The sequence below is a fragment of the Neophocaena asiaeorientalis genome, unplaced genomic scaffold (genome assembly GCF_003031525.2).
Source record: "Neophocaena asiaeorientalis asiaeorientalis breed wild unplaced genomic scaffold, Neophocaena_asiaeorientalis_V1.1 scaffold110, whole genome shotgun sequence".
Taxonomy (NCBI): Eukaryota; Metazoa; Chordata; class Mammalia; order Artiodactyla; family Phocoenidae; genus Neophocaena; species Neophocaena asiaeorientalis.
The window spans coordinates 5,309,291-5,326,874 of NW_020175053.1; the positions used below are offsets into that span (position 1 = coordinate 5,309,291).

At 42.9% G+C, this 17,584-nt stretch overlaps 1 protein-coding gene across 1 annotated transcript in view; it reads right to left on the minus strand.

Moving 5' to 3' along the window:
- PTPN2 (protein tyrosine phosphatase non-receptor type 2) overlaps nucleotides 1-17,584 on the minus strand; it is a gene marked incomplete at its 5' end in the record, with an annotated part of 75,760 nt that overhangs the window by 31,003 nt on the left and 27,173 nt on the right. Inside the window, one exon of the mRNA XM_024763703.1 lies at nucleotides 4,050-4,150. Coding sequence (XP_024619471.1) covers nucleotides 4,050-4,150 — 101 coding nt within the window. The remainder of the gene's footprint in view (nucleotides 1-4,049; nucleotides 4,151-17,584) is intronic.

The window sequence follows — 17,584 nt, forward strand, 5'->3', positions numbered from 1 at the left end:
GGCAGGGGGTGGAGGCAGGGGTGGAACTCTGTCAGGACACAAAAAAGCTCTCCAACATGGACAAGAGGTTTAAATGAGATCACTAGGGTATGAGTCAGGCATTTTCTTTTACATGATGAGATTTATAATGTTTTATAAAAGGGTTATTACTATCATTACTACTACCAATAAAAAGCAGTAACAAATGCCACAATAAATACTCCAGGGACTACTCACCACAGTACCAGGCACTATATGAGTTTTTATCAGCATTGTTCTATAGATAATAGAGATATATATCAATAATATAGGTACACACTTGACTCTTGAACAACACGGGTTTGAACTGCAGGGGTCCACATATAGGCAGATTTTTTTCAATAAATATACAGTTGGCCCTCTTATCCATGGGTTCCGCATCTGCAGAATAAACCAACCTCAGATGGCAAACTTAATACATGATCCATGATTGGTGGAATCTGTATATGTGGAATCCCAAGGACAGAGAAGGACAACTATGCACTTGAGCACCCATGGGTTCTGGCATCTGCAGAGGATCCTAGAGGCAAACCCCCCACAGATACCAAGGGACGACAGTACAGGCTTGGGGAATAAGTAATGTGTCCAAGGTCACACAGTAGTTTCAAGACAGCAGATCTGAATAATTAAGAGCAGAACCATGCAGTCTATGGAGACCGTGTAGCTTCACATCTTGGCCTCATTCCACTTGTTGCATGGCCTTGGTAAAGTTATTTGAAGTTCCTTTGTCTTTTTAGGTGATTCCTCTTGTTAACATAAGGATAACAATAGTATTTACCACAGAGGGTTATCCTGAGGCTTAAATTACACAAAACATAAAATATAGAACAGTGTTAAAAACTGCTAGCTGTTACTATTTACAACAGCCAAGACATGGAAGACATCTAAGTGTCCATCTACAGATGAACGGATAAAGAAGATGTGGTACACATATGCAATGGAATATTGCTAAGCCATAAAAAATAATGAAATAATTCCATTTGCAGCAACATGGATGGACCTAGAGATTATCATTCTAAGTAATTCAGACAAAGACAAATACTATATGATATCACTTACATGTGGAATCTAAAATATGATACAAAAGAAATTATTAAAACAGAAACAGACTCACAGACAGAAAACATACTTACGGTTACCAAAGGGGAAAGGGGAGAAGGGATAAATTAGGAGTTTGGGATTCACAAATACACACTACCATCTATAAAATAACAGGATTTACTGTGTAGCTCAGGGAACTATATTCAGTAACTTGTAATAACCTACAACAGCAAAGAATGTGAAAAAGAAGAGATATAGATGTATGTGTGTGTATATAACTGAATCACTTTTTGTACACCTGAAACTAACACAGTATGGTAAATCAACTATAGTTCAATAAAATAATAAATAAAAGATTGCTAGCTCAGGGACTTCCCTGGTGGCACAGTAATTAAGAATCCGCCTGCCAATGCAGGGAACACGGGTTCGAGCCCTGGTCCGGGAAGATCCCACATGCCATGAAGCAACTAAGCTCGTGCGCCACAACTACTGAGCCTGCGCTCTAGAGCCCGTGAGCCACAACTGCTGAGCCCATGTGCCAAAACTACTGAAGCCCGCGTGCCTAGAGACCACGCTCAGCAACAAGAGAAGCCACCACAATGAGAAGCCTGCGCACTGCAACAAAGAGTAGCCCCCTCTCCCTGCAACTAGAGAAAGCCCACGTGCAGCAACAAAGACCCAACACAGCCAAAAATAAATATATATATATTAATTAATTTAAAAAGATTGCTAGCTGCTAGCTGTTAATTTTACTTCCCACTAGGATGTGAAGTTCATAATGGCACTTTTTTTTTTTTTTTTTTTTTTTTTGCAGTACGCGGGCCTCTCACTCTTGTGGCTTCTCCCGTTGCGGAGCACAGGCTCCAGACGCGCAGGCTCAGCGGCCATGGCTCACGGGCCCAGCTGCCCCGCAGCATGTGGGATCTTCCTGGACTGGGACACGAACCCACATCCCCTGCATCGGCAGGCGGACTCTCAACTACTGCGCCACCAGGGAAGCCCCCATAATGGCAGGTTTATGAATGGCTGTTTTATTCAAACGATGCTGCCACAAAGTAGGTACTCAAGGCTTTGTTGGATGAATGAACATCCAACGAAGCAGCCAGACTGGGATTCAAATACAGATACTATGAATCCAGAGTTTACCCTCTTTCTTAAGATACAAAGGTTCAAAATGTGGTCCCAGGGAGTTGAAGTGATGAGTGTAGACTGGACGGAGGAAAAAACCTAAGTCAGAATCTTGAGAAACAACTGCATTTTTAGAGACTAAAGATGAGAAAGAGGAATGGATAAAAAAAGACTTGAAAAAAAGAGAGAAAGAAAGGGTGTGATAAGGAATCTAGGGTAATTATTCTTTTCTGTTTTTTATCATTATGGTTTTTTCAAATAGAAAGTAAATGTTTTTAACTCTAAAAATGAGTTTATTAAAAACATGAATGCACATAATACTTCAAATATTACAGAAAATGGGAAATTAAAGTCTCTCTTTTTTCCTAATTTCCAGAAATAATCAGTAAGAAGAGCAAGTGTATAATTTATTTAGCCAGCCCCTTGCAGACTGCTTCAATTCCACTATTTCTGGCCCTATGCTATTAAAATGAAGTTCTAACAAACATCCTCACATGTATCTTTATGTCTTTACGTATTAGACCCCTGAGTATTATAAACTTTTAAATCTCTGCTGATCTGACAGGAGAAAAGTGGTAACCGATTGCTGGTTTAAATTTATATTCCCTAATTACTAGAAAAGTTGAGCATCTCTTCATATGTATATTGTCTATCTTTATTTCTTTTCTTTGAACTGTGAATTTATGTTCTTTGCCAGTTTTTTTCATGGACTGTTTCTCTTTTTCTTTTTGAAAAACTTTTTACAGGAGCTGCTTTACTTCAAGTAAAAAACAGTGATTAGGGCTTCCCTGGTGGCGCAGTGGTTGAGAGTCCGCCTGCCGATGCAGGGGACACAGGTTCGAAAAAAAAAAAAAAAAAAAAAAAAAGAGTAATTAATTCTTGTTTCCTGTGAATTAGAGATAGTCTAACAGTTCATAGTTACATTAATTTGAATATCTTCTTACCATTTTCAACGGTTTTCACTTTCAGTAACAGGTTATTCTGATCTGAAATGGGTTCTTTAAAAATCTCAAACATTATAAATATACAGCTTATCTTTTTAAAAATTTAAGTATAGCTGATTTACAATACTGTGTTAGTTACAGGTGTACAGCAAAGTGATTCAGTTACATACATATATTTTTTCAGATTATGCTCCATTATAGGTGACTGCAAGATACTGAATAATACAGCTTATCTTCTGAATATTTAAAATTCATTAACTAAGGGAAATGAGAGCACTGTTAATTAAATCTATTATTTGATAAACAAAGGGTAGCTGGTGTGGATAAACCAAAATCATTTCTGCTATCTCAGAGTGGAAGAAAAGTGCTGTTGGAACATGGGTGTGGCCGGTGTGCTGAGACGCAATCGGGCAGGAGGCCAAAGGGGCAGCAGGCTCTTGGGCCGCCCTGTTGGTTGTCTGGGCACCTGGCTCATACCCTCACCTGCCCTGACATCCAAGGCCTGTCCACACTCTGAAAATACACGCCAGGGTGGGGCAGAGAAGAGCTTTCAAAGGGCCTCTCGTTCTGATTCAAGTGATGTAAAGAGAAGCAGAAGGTAACAAAGCATCAACAAACCAAGGCTTTGTAACCAAATATTCAATATAAAGCAAGGAGGACAACTGGCCAGAAGAGAACCGGCCTAGCCAAATTTCATGAACAACTTTCTTTCAGAGAACGTGTAACACTGAAGATTACTTTTATCTGAAATATACACAGCTGCAAAACATTATAACACCATTCATTACATAACAACAGAAAAAACTGAAATAGCATTTCATCTCCAAAAGAAGTCAGGACACACTTCTTGCTGGTGTTTTAAAGAAGACCAATCACAAGAATGGCGGTCAGGCATCGGCTGCACATCACACCACTTGCCTGTGTTAAGATGTAACTCCTCTGCGCCTCTTCTATGTCAACTAAGCTGGCATTAATATAATCATTTTCGGCATTTTGCAGTTTAACACGACTGTGATCATCTGAAACAGAGCATGACAAATCATACCGTCATTTCAAACTTGCATTTCTTTTTTATTTTAATATTAATTTTCTGGATATTTATAAAATGATAGAAGAGACAAAGAAAAATAAATTGGCACCCCAGTAGAGTCAAATCCCAAATTACTCCCCTTTTTACTATTTTTTAAAAAGATTATTATTTTTGGCTGCATCAGGTCTTAGTTGCGGCACGTAGGATCTTTGTTGAGGCATGCAGGATCTTTCATTGCAGTGCACGGGCTTCTCTCTAGTTGTGGCACGCAGGCTCCAGGGTACATGGGCTCTGTAGTTTGCGGCACACAGGCTCTCTAGTTGACGCACGCGAGCTCAGTAGTTGTGGTGCATGGGCTTAGTTGCCTCGCAGCATGTAGGATCTTAGTTGCTTGACCAGGGATCGAACCTGCGTGCCCTGCATTGTAAAGCGGATCTTTACCACTGGACCCCCAGGGAAGTCCCCCAAACTACTCACTTTTTTAAAAGAAAGTACAAAGATGAAATCCTTTTGTTTGTTACTGTGTGTTAGAAGGAAGTGCTTCTGTTAGTGGTAGTTTAGCTGTTGTTTAACTAGAAAAATTGACCAAAGAGTAAAACATAGTAAAAGAAATAAAGCACCTATCTTTCTAAAAGTAAAAGGATGGTTAAGCTTCTTGATGCCTAAGAACTAATAAGTCTACCTACAAAATACAATGGCCTTGGGCTTCCCTGGCGGCACAGTGGTTGAGAGTCCGCCTGACAATGCACAGGACGTGGGTTCGTGCCCCAGTCCAGGAAGATCCCACATGCCACAGAGCGGCTAGGCCCATGAGCCATGGCCGCTGAGCCTGCGCGTCCAGAGCCTGTGCTCTGCAATGGGAGAGGCCACAACAGTGAGAGGCCAGCGTACCGCAAAAAAAAAACACAACAAAAAACAACAATGGCCTCAAATAAATAAGACCAGATCCCCACAGTAACTACATTTCATTTTCTTCATTCAACAGATGTGCATTCAACTATATATAAATAATTTTTAGCACTTAATTATATAATTAGATCAAGTGCTAAACTATATTTAACACACTTGGAATATTCCAATTCTTTAAAAGACAACTAAAGATACTTCATTACTTAGATTGTGTTATAACATTTTAGATATACTAGTTTTTTAAAGTGAAAATCTCACAGATTTAGAATTGATGCTAATTTAAATACGTGGAGCACAAAACTTTACCTATATCATTTTGGAGGGAAGAGAAGAGAAACAAGACACTGCGAGAGGAAGCACACGTATAATAACAGAACTAGTGTTAACTCAGAATTCTAAATATATGACAGGCAGAGGCATATGACTGAATTATAACCTACATGCATGTTTGATGTCTAACTAGAGAAAATGTTCTATTGTAAACTGCTCCCCTCAAGGCAATACCAAACAACCATTCTCTCTCCCACTTTTAAAATTAAAAAACTGTTCACATTACCTCCATGTGAAAGAAAATGTTAAATGGCTTTAGTTCCACACATCAATTTATGTGAGATGTTTCTGCTGGATTGAACCCAAGACCTCTGTAAATATTACACGTCATGTGCAAACAGGAAAAGCGAAGGTCTTGTTATAGTAAATCACTTATACTAGTGTTCTCGGAAAGATGATGTCAACAGTCACTTTTTTTTTTAAGTCATTTTTTTTTAACAGTTTGATCACTCTTTAACTGTTATGTGAGAGAGTAAAAAAGTCAGCTACATAATTAACAAAATAAAGACCATACACCTCCTAGATAACACTTATCAGAAGAATAATGCATGCTTTTAGAATGCTACACAATCCCTAAAATTCAAGTTCCGCCAAAATATAATACCAAAGGAACGTATTTCCTCATGCTGTAATCACAGAAAGAACAGAAACCCTGGAGACTAATCATATCTATCGCACAAGTGAAAAAAGCAATTTGGCAAAAAAAGCAAGAATCCATAGGCACTGTAGGTTCCCCTACAGGGCGCTGGGAATTCAGTTATCCGGCAAGTCATCCAGACCCTTCCATAAGCCTGGAGAAAGACCTCAGGGGTGTTTTAAGGGTATCTGACACCCTGCCTTCAGGACTTTGAACTGGGTTCACTGTTATTTTCTCTCCAGTGTTAACATCTATACCTGGTGTCACTCCAGCTCATTAAAAACATGAATCACACACCCCCAGATCCGTTCCCTGGAGCCCGAGTGCTGACCAGTAGGGGAGCAGGGTGTTACCTGAAAGGCACCCCCCAAAAGGAAGGTAATCCTTGGGAAAAGTCTAGCTATTTAGAACTGGCTACAAGTGTTGGCTGAACCTATGTTTTCTCCTCAGGACTGATATTTTTCAACTTTCAGCTACATCTAACATCATTTTAATTCTTCTGTTCCATTAAGAAGATTAATAAAAAATGCAAAGCGGGGGCTTCCCTGGTGGCGCAGTGGTTGAGAGTCCGCCTGCCGATGCAGGGGACACCGGTTCGTGCCCCGGTCCGGGAGGATCCCACATGCCGCGCAGCGGCTGGGCCCGTGAGCCATGGCCTCTGAGCCTGCGCGTCGGAGCCTGTGCTCCGCAACGGGAGAGGCCACAACAGTGAGAGGCCCGCGTACCGCAAAAAAAAAAAAAAAAAAAAAAAAAAATGCAAAGCATGTAACTTTTTGATTCAGAAGAGAATCTGTGTAGAGTAAAAAACGTAAGAGTTTCTTGTGTTAAATAAAACGTATCACTTTAACACTATCTACCAAGTTAAGTATAAACATTTCAGGAAGTGAAACTATCAAAGCCTTTTTATGAGTAATTGTGACTTAATGATTTATATTCTCTGGCAATGATAACAAAGAGAGACAAAGCCTCTTTTCCGACAAAGAACCACTTACTGTCTGGTCTGAAATATCTGTGAGGGTGACATGGGTCCCCTTAACACTTGAGGTCAAGTGTCTCCTCTCCCTGCCCGTCACGACTGGTCAGCCCCAAACCTGTGAACGGTTCACTCCAAACCAAACTTCTGACTTCTGAGTTAGAAAAAAACCGAGGAAGTTACAAGCTTTCTCCCCTCCCCAAAGCAGTTGATCCTGCCTAAGAATCTCTGAAATGAGACTACCAGATCAGAGTCCCACAACATCGGGGCCATCAGCACTTTATCATCATTCTAAGTGTATGGTTATCCCCCTCTTCCTCATCTTTTAAAGGATGCAGCAAAGGGAGAAAATGAAGATGATTCAAACTATATTGCAGGAGAGGCCACAAAAGCAACCAAACCACACCTCACAGGAAATCTGATTTCTCAACATCTAATAACACCACTAGCAGGACGATCAAGAATGCATACTTTTCTCCACAGTGGCATCATCGGGGTGAGGGAAGAAATGCACACCCCATGGACTGTGGCAATGAGCTGGATTAGGCAAACTTCCAACCATGAGTCCCCGCACCTCCCACCCGCAAACAGCCTGTTTTCTGAGAAATGGCTTCATCTGTCAAGAAATGACTGACTCTAGCTGTGGCCTGAGCTGACAACACAGATTAGCTTCCTCTTTCAATACTGTCACAATGAGCTTTTTCCCCCCCCCACCCCCCCAGTTTCATGTTTTTTCATTATTGTAAAGACATCTCCTTATGGAAAGTCTTCCAGGTCAAACAGGAAGGGCTCACATTTATGCCGAGGCAGAGATCAAGAACAATGAACAGAAACTGGGCAGAAGACTGACTATCAGCACAGCTTTAACAGACTTCCTGCTTCAGGCTCCATTCTCAATGGGGGACAGTAAGCGTTCGGCACTGATTTCCACACCACGTGGCGCTTCCCAGCCAAGAATGTAAGCATCTGACAGATGTGTCAACTCTCTTTAATTCTACAAGTAGATACTGGAGGCACAAATAACACGAATTTTCTCTCATAAATCAAGCAATGAGCCAAAAGCAAAGCTAGGGCTAAAACCCCGTCAGCACTGACATGGCCATGTTAGTGGAGAAGAAACAAGCCATCGTGCAGAGGGTCAGCATCTCAGCTGTCTCCTCAGCAAAGTAAAACCACAGGAGCTGAACGGTTCCTTTTCTGACGCCATAACCAACCACGACAGCTGTGCAGGACTTTTCACTCCTGGGACGTGTCAGGTGCTCGCTGCTCTCCACCCTCACCCCTCACACCCTGAGTCGTGTTGTGCACGTTTTGCTGACACTCGGGCCAGTCAAGTCATCAGCCTCGACTGCACCCTAGAGAAGCAGCAGCAGAGGCCCAGAGACGCCCCAGATCCTCCCCGGCATCGCTGCCCACCCTGCTCTTTGCCTCAGGGATGACTTCCGCCTCCATCTCTGCACACACACCTCACCTCTTGAAGGCCTGGCCCAGGACTTCCCTTCTCTGATGGAAGCCCCCCTCCTGCACATCCCGCCCACCAGACGATGTGCTCTTTAAACTGACCACCTTCCACACTTGGTCAACACATACATGCCAGGAGCCAGGCAACCAGGACAGAGAGATAAGACATTATTTGTTTCAAGCTTTTTAAAAGAAAAAAAATCCTATCAGGAAATAAGTCCTAGTGCCGTACCATGCTGCGCTGAGTATGGTGGGAGCAGGCCAGGGTAAGAGGAGGGGAGGGGGCTTCCAGCAGGAAGAGCAGCAGGAAGAGGAGCACAGGGGCTGCCGAGAAGGACCAGGAGGAGGAGAGGCCCTGGCAACTCCGCACGAGCACCTGAGCTTCGAGGAAAGAACAAGCAGCGGACAGAGGACAGGCTGGAACGAGGACGGCCTGACACTCGGGCGGTCCCATCCATCGGGGCCCGTGGCGCAGCCGCATGCACCGGCCACCAACAATGCTGTGTGGAGCGCACAAGTGGGCTCAGCCTCCTCCAAACGAGGGGCCAGCTGCCTGCACATATCCACCTCTCTGAATCCATCATGATTCCAAGTTCCTAAACTTGACAGGACAGTGTTAACTGGTTAAATTCTGCCTCCACACATCCCCAAACTGAAAAGGGCACCTTGAACCCACCCCAGAGTCTCTGAGATGGAAAGACTGGGAGGTGTCCTTACAAAACGGGTAAAAGTCACCACTGTCGCTTGAACACGGACACCTTTCCTCTTCGACAACATCTATAAAACAAGACATGGGACTTCCCTGGTGGCGCAGTGGTTAAGAATCTGCCAGCCAATGCAAGGGACACAGGTTTGAGCCCTGGTCCGGAAAGATCCCACATGCCATGGAGCAACTAAGCCGGTGCACCACAACTACTGAGCCTGTGCACTAGAGCCCGTGAGCCACAACTACTGAGCCCACGAGCCACAACTACTGAGCCCGTGCTCTAGAGCCCACGAGCCACAACTACTGAAGGCCGTGCACCTAGAGCCTGTACCCTGCAATAAGAGAAGCCACCACAATGAGAAGCCCATGCACCACAACAAAGAGTAGCCCCTGCTCGCCGCCAACTAGAGAAAGCCCACTTGCAGCAATGAAGACTCAATGCAGCCAAAAATAAATAAATTAATTAAAAAACAAGACACACCACGCTTTGGTCTCACACAATCAGTGAGCAGCTCACCACTTTCCTTGAAGCTCAGATCTCTCCTTCTAGGAGAAAGGAAGGGAGAGGGGGTTGGGGGACGAATGGTATTTCCCTTTCATCCACAAACCCAGGCCCCTGGAACCCATCAACACTCCTGGGGAGCTTACCTTCTCGCAAAGGGAGACAGCAATAAGCAAAATAATTAAATATTTTTATTACATGTTATACAGTAATAAACCCTATGGGAAAAAAAAGCAGAGTAAAGGGCAGCTGTGCTGGGAAGGGGGGCAGGTTGCAATTCTAAACAGGTGGTCAGGTTGGGCCTCACTGTGACAGTGACACTGAAGCAAAGACTTAGAGGAGGTCAGCCACATGAATATTTGGGTCAAGAGTGTGCCACGCACAGAGAAGAGTGAAGGCTTTGTGATGGGTACGTGCCTCACGTCTGGGGATGGCGACTGCGGCACAAGCCCCGTGAACAAAGGGAAGAGAAGCGCCTGAAACTTAGGTTCAGAGTTGAGAGATCCTGTACTGATTCATTAGTCTCAACTCCTAAATCCAACTATCAGAGAATAGAGGCTTCTACTTCCGTTTTCTCGTAGCACCTACCAGCACGGTGTCATAACAATTTAGGCTAGCAAGTGGTCAAGCATTGTTTATACAATGAATTCCAGAAAATGTTCATATTCAAACTGCTAAGCTGTAGTAGAATTTTTTAGAATGACATGTCAGTATTAAAACACTCTAAACGTCAACAGGAGATGAAACTACAACTGACTTGAGGAGTAAAGTAATTCAGCAAAAAACAAGAGCTCAGAAAGCTTCAGGACTTTTTAGTAGAGGCAACTGGAATCATGTGGCCAGATGAGAGAGAACAGTGAGGGAGGCGAAGGGGCGTGGGTGTGGCCCCGGGGTCTTCTCTGGCTCCATTGGCCCCCATGGCCGAAGAAGCCGCTGTGACCTGCACGGAGCAGGGCGGCCCCCGGAGGTGCGGGCCCAGGACCCGAAACCCAGCACTGGTCTCCTGGGCCTCTTTCTCGTCCGTTAAGAGGAAACAGCCAGACTACACTCGTCCTTCTCCATTATTTCTACTGACTGACCCTCATTTATACTCTAAACGTGTCAAGTACAGAACTCCTCAAAAAGTCCTATTTTATCTTAAAAATTTACAGAAACTTAAAAATTCTACTTTGCTATGTATCTATATTTTAATATATCAACCACTCCTTCCCCCAATGCCCGTTCTGAGTACAATGGATGGTCCTGGAGGATGTGCCCGGCTTCCTCACCGACTTAAGGGCTCTCCCTGCAGCCCCGGCACAGCTCCAACACCAGAGCTGTCCACGTGACGTGGTGGCTACAGGTGGGGTCTGCCGTGACGAGGCTCCAGCCCGCTCAGCGCCCAGGCCTCAGCCATCGGCATGGCCAGGGACCCTGACAAGTTCACCGCATCCCATCCCCGCCTTGCACAGTGCCCTACCCAGGACCCAGTTCAGGAAGGCCGTGAAATCCAGAAACCTGGAAAGACACTGGAATAACCCTCAGACCTGATCCCCGTCTCCTCTTTTGCAGGCATCACTCGTGTGGAGCGGCTTTATCGCGTGTGCAAACTCATGCACCTGCCACCACAAGCTCCTCTGTGCCCCCCTCAGAGTCTCTCTTCCCCGACCCCGTCCTGACCCAGTGATCTGCCCTCTCCCGTAACGGCGGCACCATTCCCAGAACGCTGTATAAATGGAATCACGCAGGAGGTAACCTTGAGACTGGACTCTGCTCAGTGGGAGTCCTCTGGGGCCCACCCAAGCTGCTGCAGGGCACGGGGAGCTTCCCACGGCAGGAACAAAAGAATCATGATGTGTTGACCACTTAGCCACTGATGGACACTTGGGTCGTTTCCAATTTGGAGCTCTTACAAACAAAGCTGCTCTGAACACCCATGTTCACATTTCTGTGTGGACATAAGATCGCAATTCTCGGAGATAAATGTCCAGTAGTGCAGCGGCTGCGTCATATAAGGTAATCAAGAAGCTGCCACACCACGTTCCAGAGCGGCTGCACCATCCACCGTCCTCCGTCCTCCCCGCTGCACAGGAGATCCAGCTTCTCCATGTCCTTGGAGTCTGCAGCCCTGTCATTTCAACTCCTCTAGTATGTGTGTCACAATCACTCACCACCATGGTTTTAATTTGCTTTTCCCTAATGGTTAGTGATGTTTTTCGTGTGCTTATGTGCCATCTACGTTCATCATCTTCTGCCCATTTCTGAACTGGACTGTTTGGGATTTTTACTGCTGTATTTTCAAAGTTCTGTATATATTCTAGATAAGAGTTCTTTGTGGTTTATAAATATTTTCTCCCACTCTGTCCTCGTCTCTCCACCCTACTAACGGGGTCTTTCACAAAGCAAAAGTTTTAAATTTTGGTTTAGTCCAATTTGTTGATATTTTTTCTTTTATGGATTGTGCTTTTGATATCATGTTAAGAACTCTTCACCAAAAACTAAAAACGGAGATAGAACCAAAGGTCAAAATCCTAACAGTTAATGAGAAAACTTTTAAGTAAAAGAGCTGTCTACACAATGGATTTTGAGAATAAGTGCATTTAGTCTTTATTTTTATTTTTTTAATGGCTTAAAAAATTTAATTAATTAATCAGTTTATTTATTTATTTACGGCTGCGTTGGGTCTTCATTGCTATGCGAGGACCTTCTCTAGTTGCGGTGAGCGGAGGCTATTCTTCCTTGCAGTGCATGGGCTTCTCATTGCAGTGGCTTCTCTTGTTGCAGAGCACGGGCTCTAGGCACACGGGGTCCAGGAGTTGTGGCACTCAGGCTCCAGTAGTTGTGGCACACAGGCTCAGTAGTTGTGGTGCATGAACTTAGCTGCTCTGTGGCATGTGGGATCTTCCTGAACCAGGGCTCGAACCCATGTCCCCTGCACTGGCAGGCACTAGGGAAGTCCCACTCTTTATTTTTAAACTTTAGATGTGATGAGGAAGAATGTTAGCAAATATTTACAGAACAGTTACCATAACATTTAAGTTATATCTATACTTATTCTGATTACTATTATACAATAGTTTTTATCTAAGTGTGCTTAGCAAGAAAGATGACAAACACATTCTTGTCACGTATAAAAATGTTTTCATAAATTGAAAGTCTATTGTCTTGTAATTCTGAGACTATCAAAATGTTTATTAATTACTTGTCTGTGAATTTTCTGGATTATCTATGAAGAAAAAAACCACATAATTCATAACTGTAGTGGTTTTGAAACATGCCCACAGTTCTTTGTGACAACTCTCCCCTCTTGAACCCGGATGACATGGTACCTCGCCCTAATGAACAGAATGTGGTGCAGGTGATGTGTGACTTCAAAGGAGAGGTGACACAGGCAGTGCAGCTCCCGGCTAGACTCCAAGGATGCTCACTCCTGCAACTCAGGGGCTCCCAGTTAGGAATTCCAGGTCATGTGGAGATGCCATGTGCAGGTGTTGCAGCTGACAGTTTACCACTGGGTGAGGGTCCAGGCGACCCAGCCCGGCCACCACCTGAGCCATGCTGCCTGGGAGATGGTGAGCAAGACCCGCCTGCGTCCAGTCAGCCTCTCGATTCCAGACATGGCGAGTGACTGTTAGGGTCTGAGGGGGTTAGTTAGACAGCAGCAGTTTCCAATCCTATGCCTTCGTTTCTTATTCTTCTCTTACTGTAGTGTCTGGGACCCAAAGTACAATGTCAAGTGGAAGTGGTACTTGTGGGCACCCCTGCCTTCTCCTCGAGTTTTAAGAATGTTTGTAACACATTATCATTAAGAGTGATGTGACTGTAGGTGTCCTCTCATGTTAGTTACAGAAGTTTCCTTCTGTTTCTAGTTTAATACATTATTTGTTTTTAATCAGAAGCAAGAACTGACTTTAAATAATCTTTTTGCCTCTATCGAGATATTCATATGGCTTTTTCTCCTTTGCCTTGTTACTAAGGTTAATTACATTTATAAGACTGTCTAATTCTAAGCCACCCTTACATTGCTAAAATAAACTTAATACAGACACTACTGTATTCAGTTTTCTAACCTTTCTTTAGGATTTTTACATCTACATTCATGACCTAGATACGCCTGTAACTTTTATTCCTCTCACTAAACTTTTCTGGTTTGGACATCCAAATTATCTAATAGGCTCACAAAAGGAATTGAGGAGTATTCTCTTTTTCTGTTCTCGGGGAGAGTTTTTATTATTATTAAGACACGCCTGTTGGGACTTCCCTGATGGTGCAGTGGTTAAGAATCCGCCTGCCAGTGCAGGGGACACGGGTTCGAGCCCTGGTCCAGGAAGATCCCACACGCTGCGGAGCAACTAAGCCCGTGGACCACAACTACTGAAGCCTGAGCGCCTAAGAGCCTGTGCTCTGCAACAAGAGAAGCCACTGCAATGAGAAGCCCGTGCACCGCAATGGACAGCAGCCCCCACTTGCCGCAACGCAACTTACAGAAAGCGCCGCGCAGCAACAAAGACCCAACGCAGTCAAAAATAAATAAAATAAATAAATAAATTTATTTTAAAAAGACACACCTGTTAAAGCATCTAGTCCCAGTGTTTTCTTAGTGGAAACATTTTTAAAATTAATTTAATTTATTTAGCTGTCACAGGTCTACTTAGACTCTACTTCTCCTTTAATCTGTTGGTAAATTCTATTTTTCCAAGAGTCTGTTCCATTTCTTCTAACTGATCACATTTATTGCCATAATTGTTTGCAGTACTCTAGCTTTTTAATTCCTTTTACATCTGTATTGATGTTTCCCTTTTTTCTCCCAATGCTGTTTATATGCACCTGTCTCTGTATTTCTGGGGTTTCTGTTTTGTTTTTAAATATTTACTGTATGTATGTATGTGTTTGTTTATTTATTTATTTAGCTGCGCTGGGTCTTAGTTGTGGCATGCAGGATCTTTGTTGTGGAATGTGGGATTTTTTAGTTGAGGCATGTGGAATCTTTTTAGTTGAGGCATGCAGGATCTAGTTCTCTGACCAGGGATTGAACCCGGGCCCCCTGCATTGGGAGCATGGAGTCTTAGCCACTGGACCACCAGGGAAGTCCCTGTCTCTCTGGTTTCTATGTTTGTTTTATTTTTCTTGCTCAATCATGCCAGTTTATTAGTCTTATCAAGGAACTAATAATTTGGTTTTGTCTGGTCCTTTGATTTCTATTCTTCTTTTATTTTTGTATTATTTCCTTTCTGCTTTTTTGAGGGGGGGCAGTTTTATTCTGTTACTTTTACTCTAAATTGGGTTAGACACTTAGCACTTTAATTTTCAGCCTTTTGTTTTAATATAAACATTTAAGACAGCGTATTTTTTTGCAGTACTCTTTTTGCTGCTTTATTCAAGTTCTGATAAGTAGAATTTTACCTATTGTTCACTTTTAAGTTTCCATTATGATTTCTTCTTAACCCATGAATCATTTAGAAATCTTTAAATCTCCAAATTTATAGGAATTTTTATCTTTTTATTAATAATCTATAATTTAATTGCATTACGGTCAAAGAACATGGCCTGTAAGACAGTAATTCTTAAACTGTTTTAAGAGTTACTTCCACAGCCTAGTCAATTACAAATATTCCATGTAAGTCCTAGAAGAATGTGAATTCTCTAATTGTTGGAGAATAGGTTCTATATATAACATCTTATATATTTTTCTTATTAAATAAAGCTTAACTGTGTGGTCCAAATCTTCTACTTCTTTACTAATATTTTGCCTTAAGAAGTCTGTGAATGGGCTTCCCTGGTGGCCCAGTGGTTAAGAAACCGCCTGCCAATGTAGGGGACTCAGGTTCGAGCCCTGGTCCAGGAAGATCCCACATGCCGCAGAGAAACTAAGCCTGTGTGCCCCAACTACTGAACCTGCGCTCTAGAGTCTGCGAGTCACAACTACTGAGCCCACGCACCACAACTACTGAAGCCCGCGCGCCTAGAGCCTCTGCTCCGCAACAAGAGAAGCCACCGCATTAAGAAGCCTGCACACTGCAACGAAGAGCAGCCCCCGCTCGCCGCATCTAGAGAAAGCCCACGCACAGCAACGAAGACACAACACAGCCAAAAATAAAAATAAATTAACTAAATAAATGAAAAAAAGTCTGTGAATATAGAATTGTCAATTTATTTCTGTAATTCTATTTATTTTTGCCTTATATACCTTGAGACTATTTTATTAGGTGAATACAAATGTCACAGCTGATACTGCCATGTGTATTCAGAGTAGCTCTGCCATTTGCTGAGATCTTTTTTTAGGAGGTGGGGAGCACAGAAAGCCTGCATGTCTTCCTTACTTCCTCCCCACCTAGCAATTTATTTAAAAAGTGTGTTTATTGAGAATCTTCTTGTTTTGTGGCAGTAAGAAACTATGGACTATCTAACCTGCCACATTACTGGAATCAGAAGTCCATGTGTTACTTTAAACACTGATGGATGAACCTTGAGGGCATTATGCTATGTGAAATAAGCCAATCACAAAAGAAACACTGTATGATTCCATTTCTATGAGGCACCCGAAGTGATCAGACTCTGAGAAAGAGGAAGTAGAATGGTGACTGCCAGGGGCTAGGGGAGGGGGTAGGGTTTCAGTCACACAAGATGACAAGAGCTGTCATACAACAATTGTGCATACAGCCAACAACACCGTGATGGACACCTAAAAACTGTTTAAAGGGTAATTTATGGTATGTGTTTTTACCACAAAAACAAAACAAAACAAAAAACTACTCTTTCACCTCCTTTTAGATCAAATAGTAAACTGGGATTTCTACGTGCAAAGCAAATATAGTAAGGAATATTTCAAACTCTGGCAGCTGTCTCTAACAGTACAAATACAATTCTCAAAGTGATGACTACAACCTTTCTTTTCTCAACCAACCACCTTCTGGCCAATCTCTTCTACAATTACCTCATGGTTAAGTGAGACAAATAAGGCATCTTTTCAGTCATGGCAATTATACAAAGACTGTAGACTTCTTAAAATTCTTTCTATTTCAAAATACCCTTCTTTGGGACCTGCCTGGCAATTATACAAAGACTGTAGACTTCTTAAAATTCTTTCTATTTCAAAATACCCCTCTGTGGGACCTGCCTGGCTATCCAGAGGGTAAGACTCTTGAGCTCCCAATGCAGGGGGCCCGGGTTCAATCCCTGGTCAGGGAACTAGATCCTGCATGCATGCCACAGCTAAGAAGCCCACACACCATAACGAAGATCCCGTGAGCAGCAACTAAGACCCGGCACAGCCAAAATAAATAAATAAATAAATATCAGAGGAAAAAAAACACCCCACAAAATACCCCTCTTTGAATATGTACATCATATTCATACCTTCAAATGTAGTTTCAAGCTGGGCATATAAGAATCACGTAAGGAGTTTGTTTAAAAATACATTTCCAGACTTGATGAATCAAAATCTAGAAATATCTGTGACTCTGAATTAAAAACAAACAAATGAAAAACAATTCCTTTTGATTGCTTGCAAACATGTCATTGTCTGCTTTGCACTCAGTATTATCTATGTTTATTTCCTGTATGGATGTTTAGAAATTCTTTATATGAAAAATAACTGCTGGTTTAAAATAGACTATTTTAATAAAGTAAAAAAAAAAAATTATCTTAAAAGCCGCCCCTAACTCCTTAAGCAGAGCTGAGTGCCTCTTCTCGGCTCTACCAGCACTGTGCTATCTCCTGACACACAAAGCACAGCAGGCACGTACACACACATACACCCCACCCCACACTGCACGTATGTTGTTGGCAGGCAGGGCGTGTGGACTCACGGTCCTCTCAGGCACAGCACAATGGCGGACATGCAGCTGGTTTTCAATACACGTTTTCTGAACCAAGTCAACAACTGTACAGGACTCTGTATAGAAATGATCTAACGACTCTCAATCA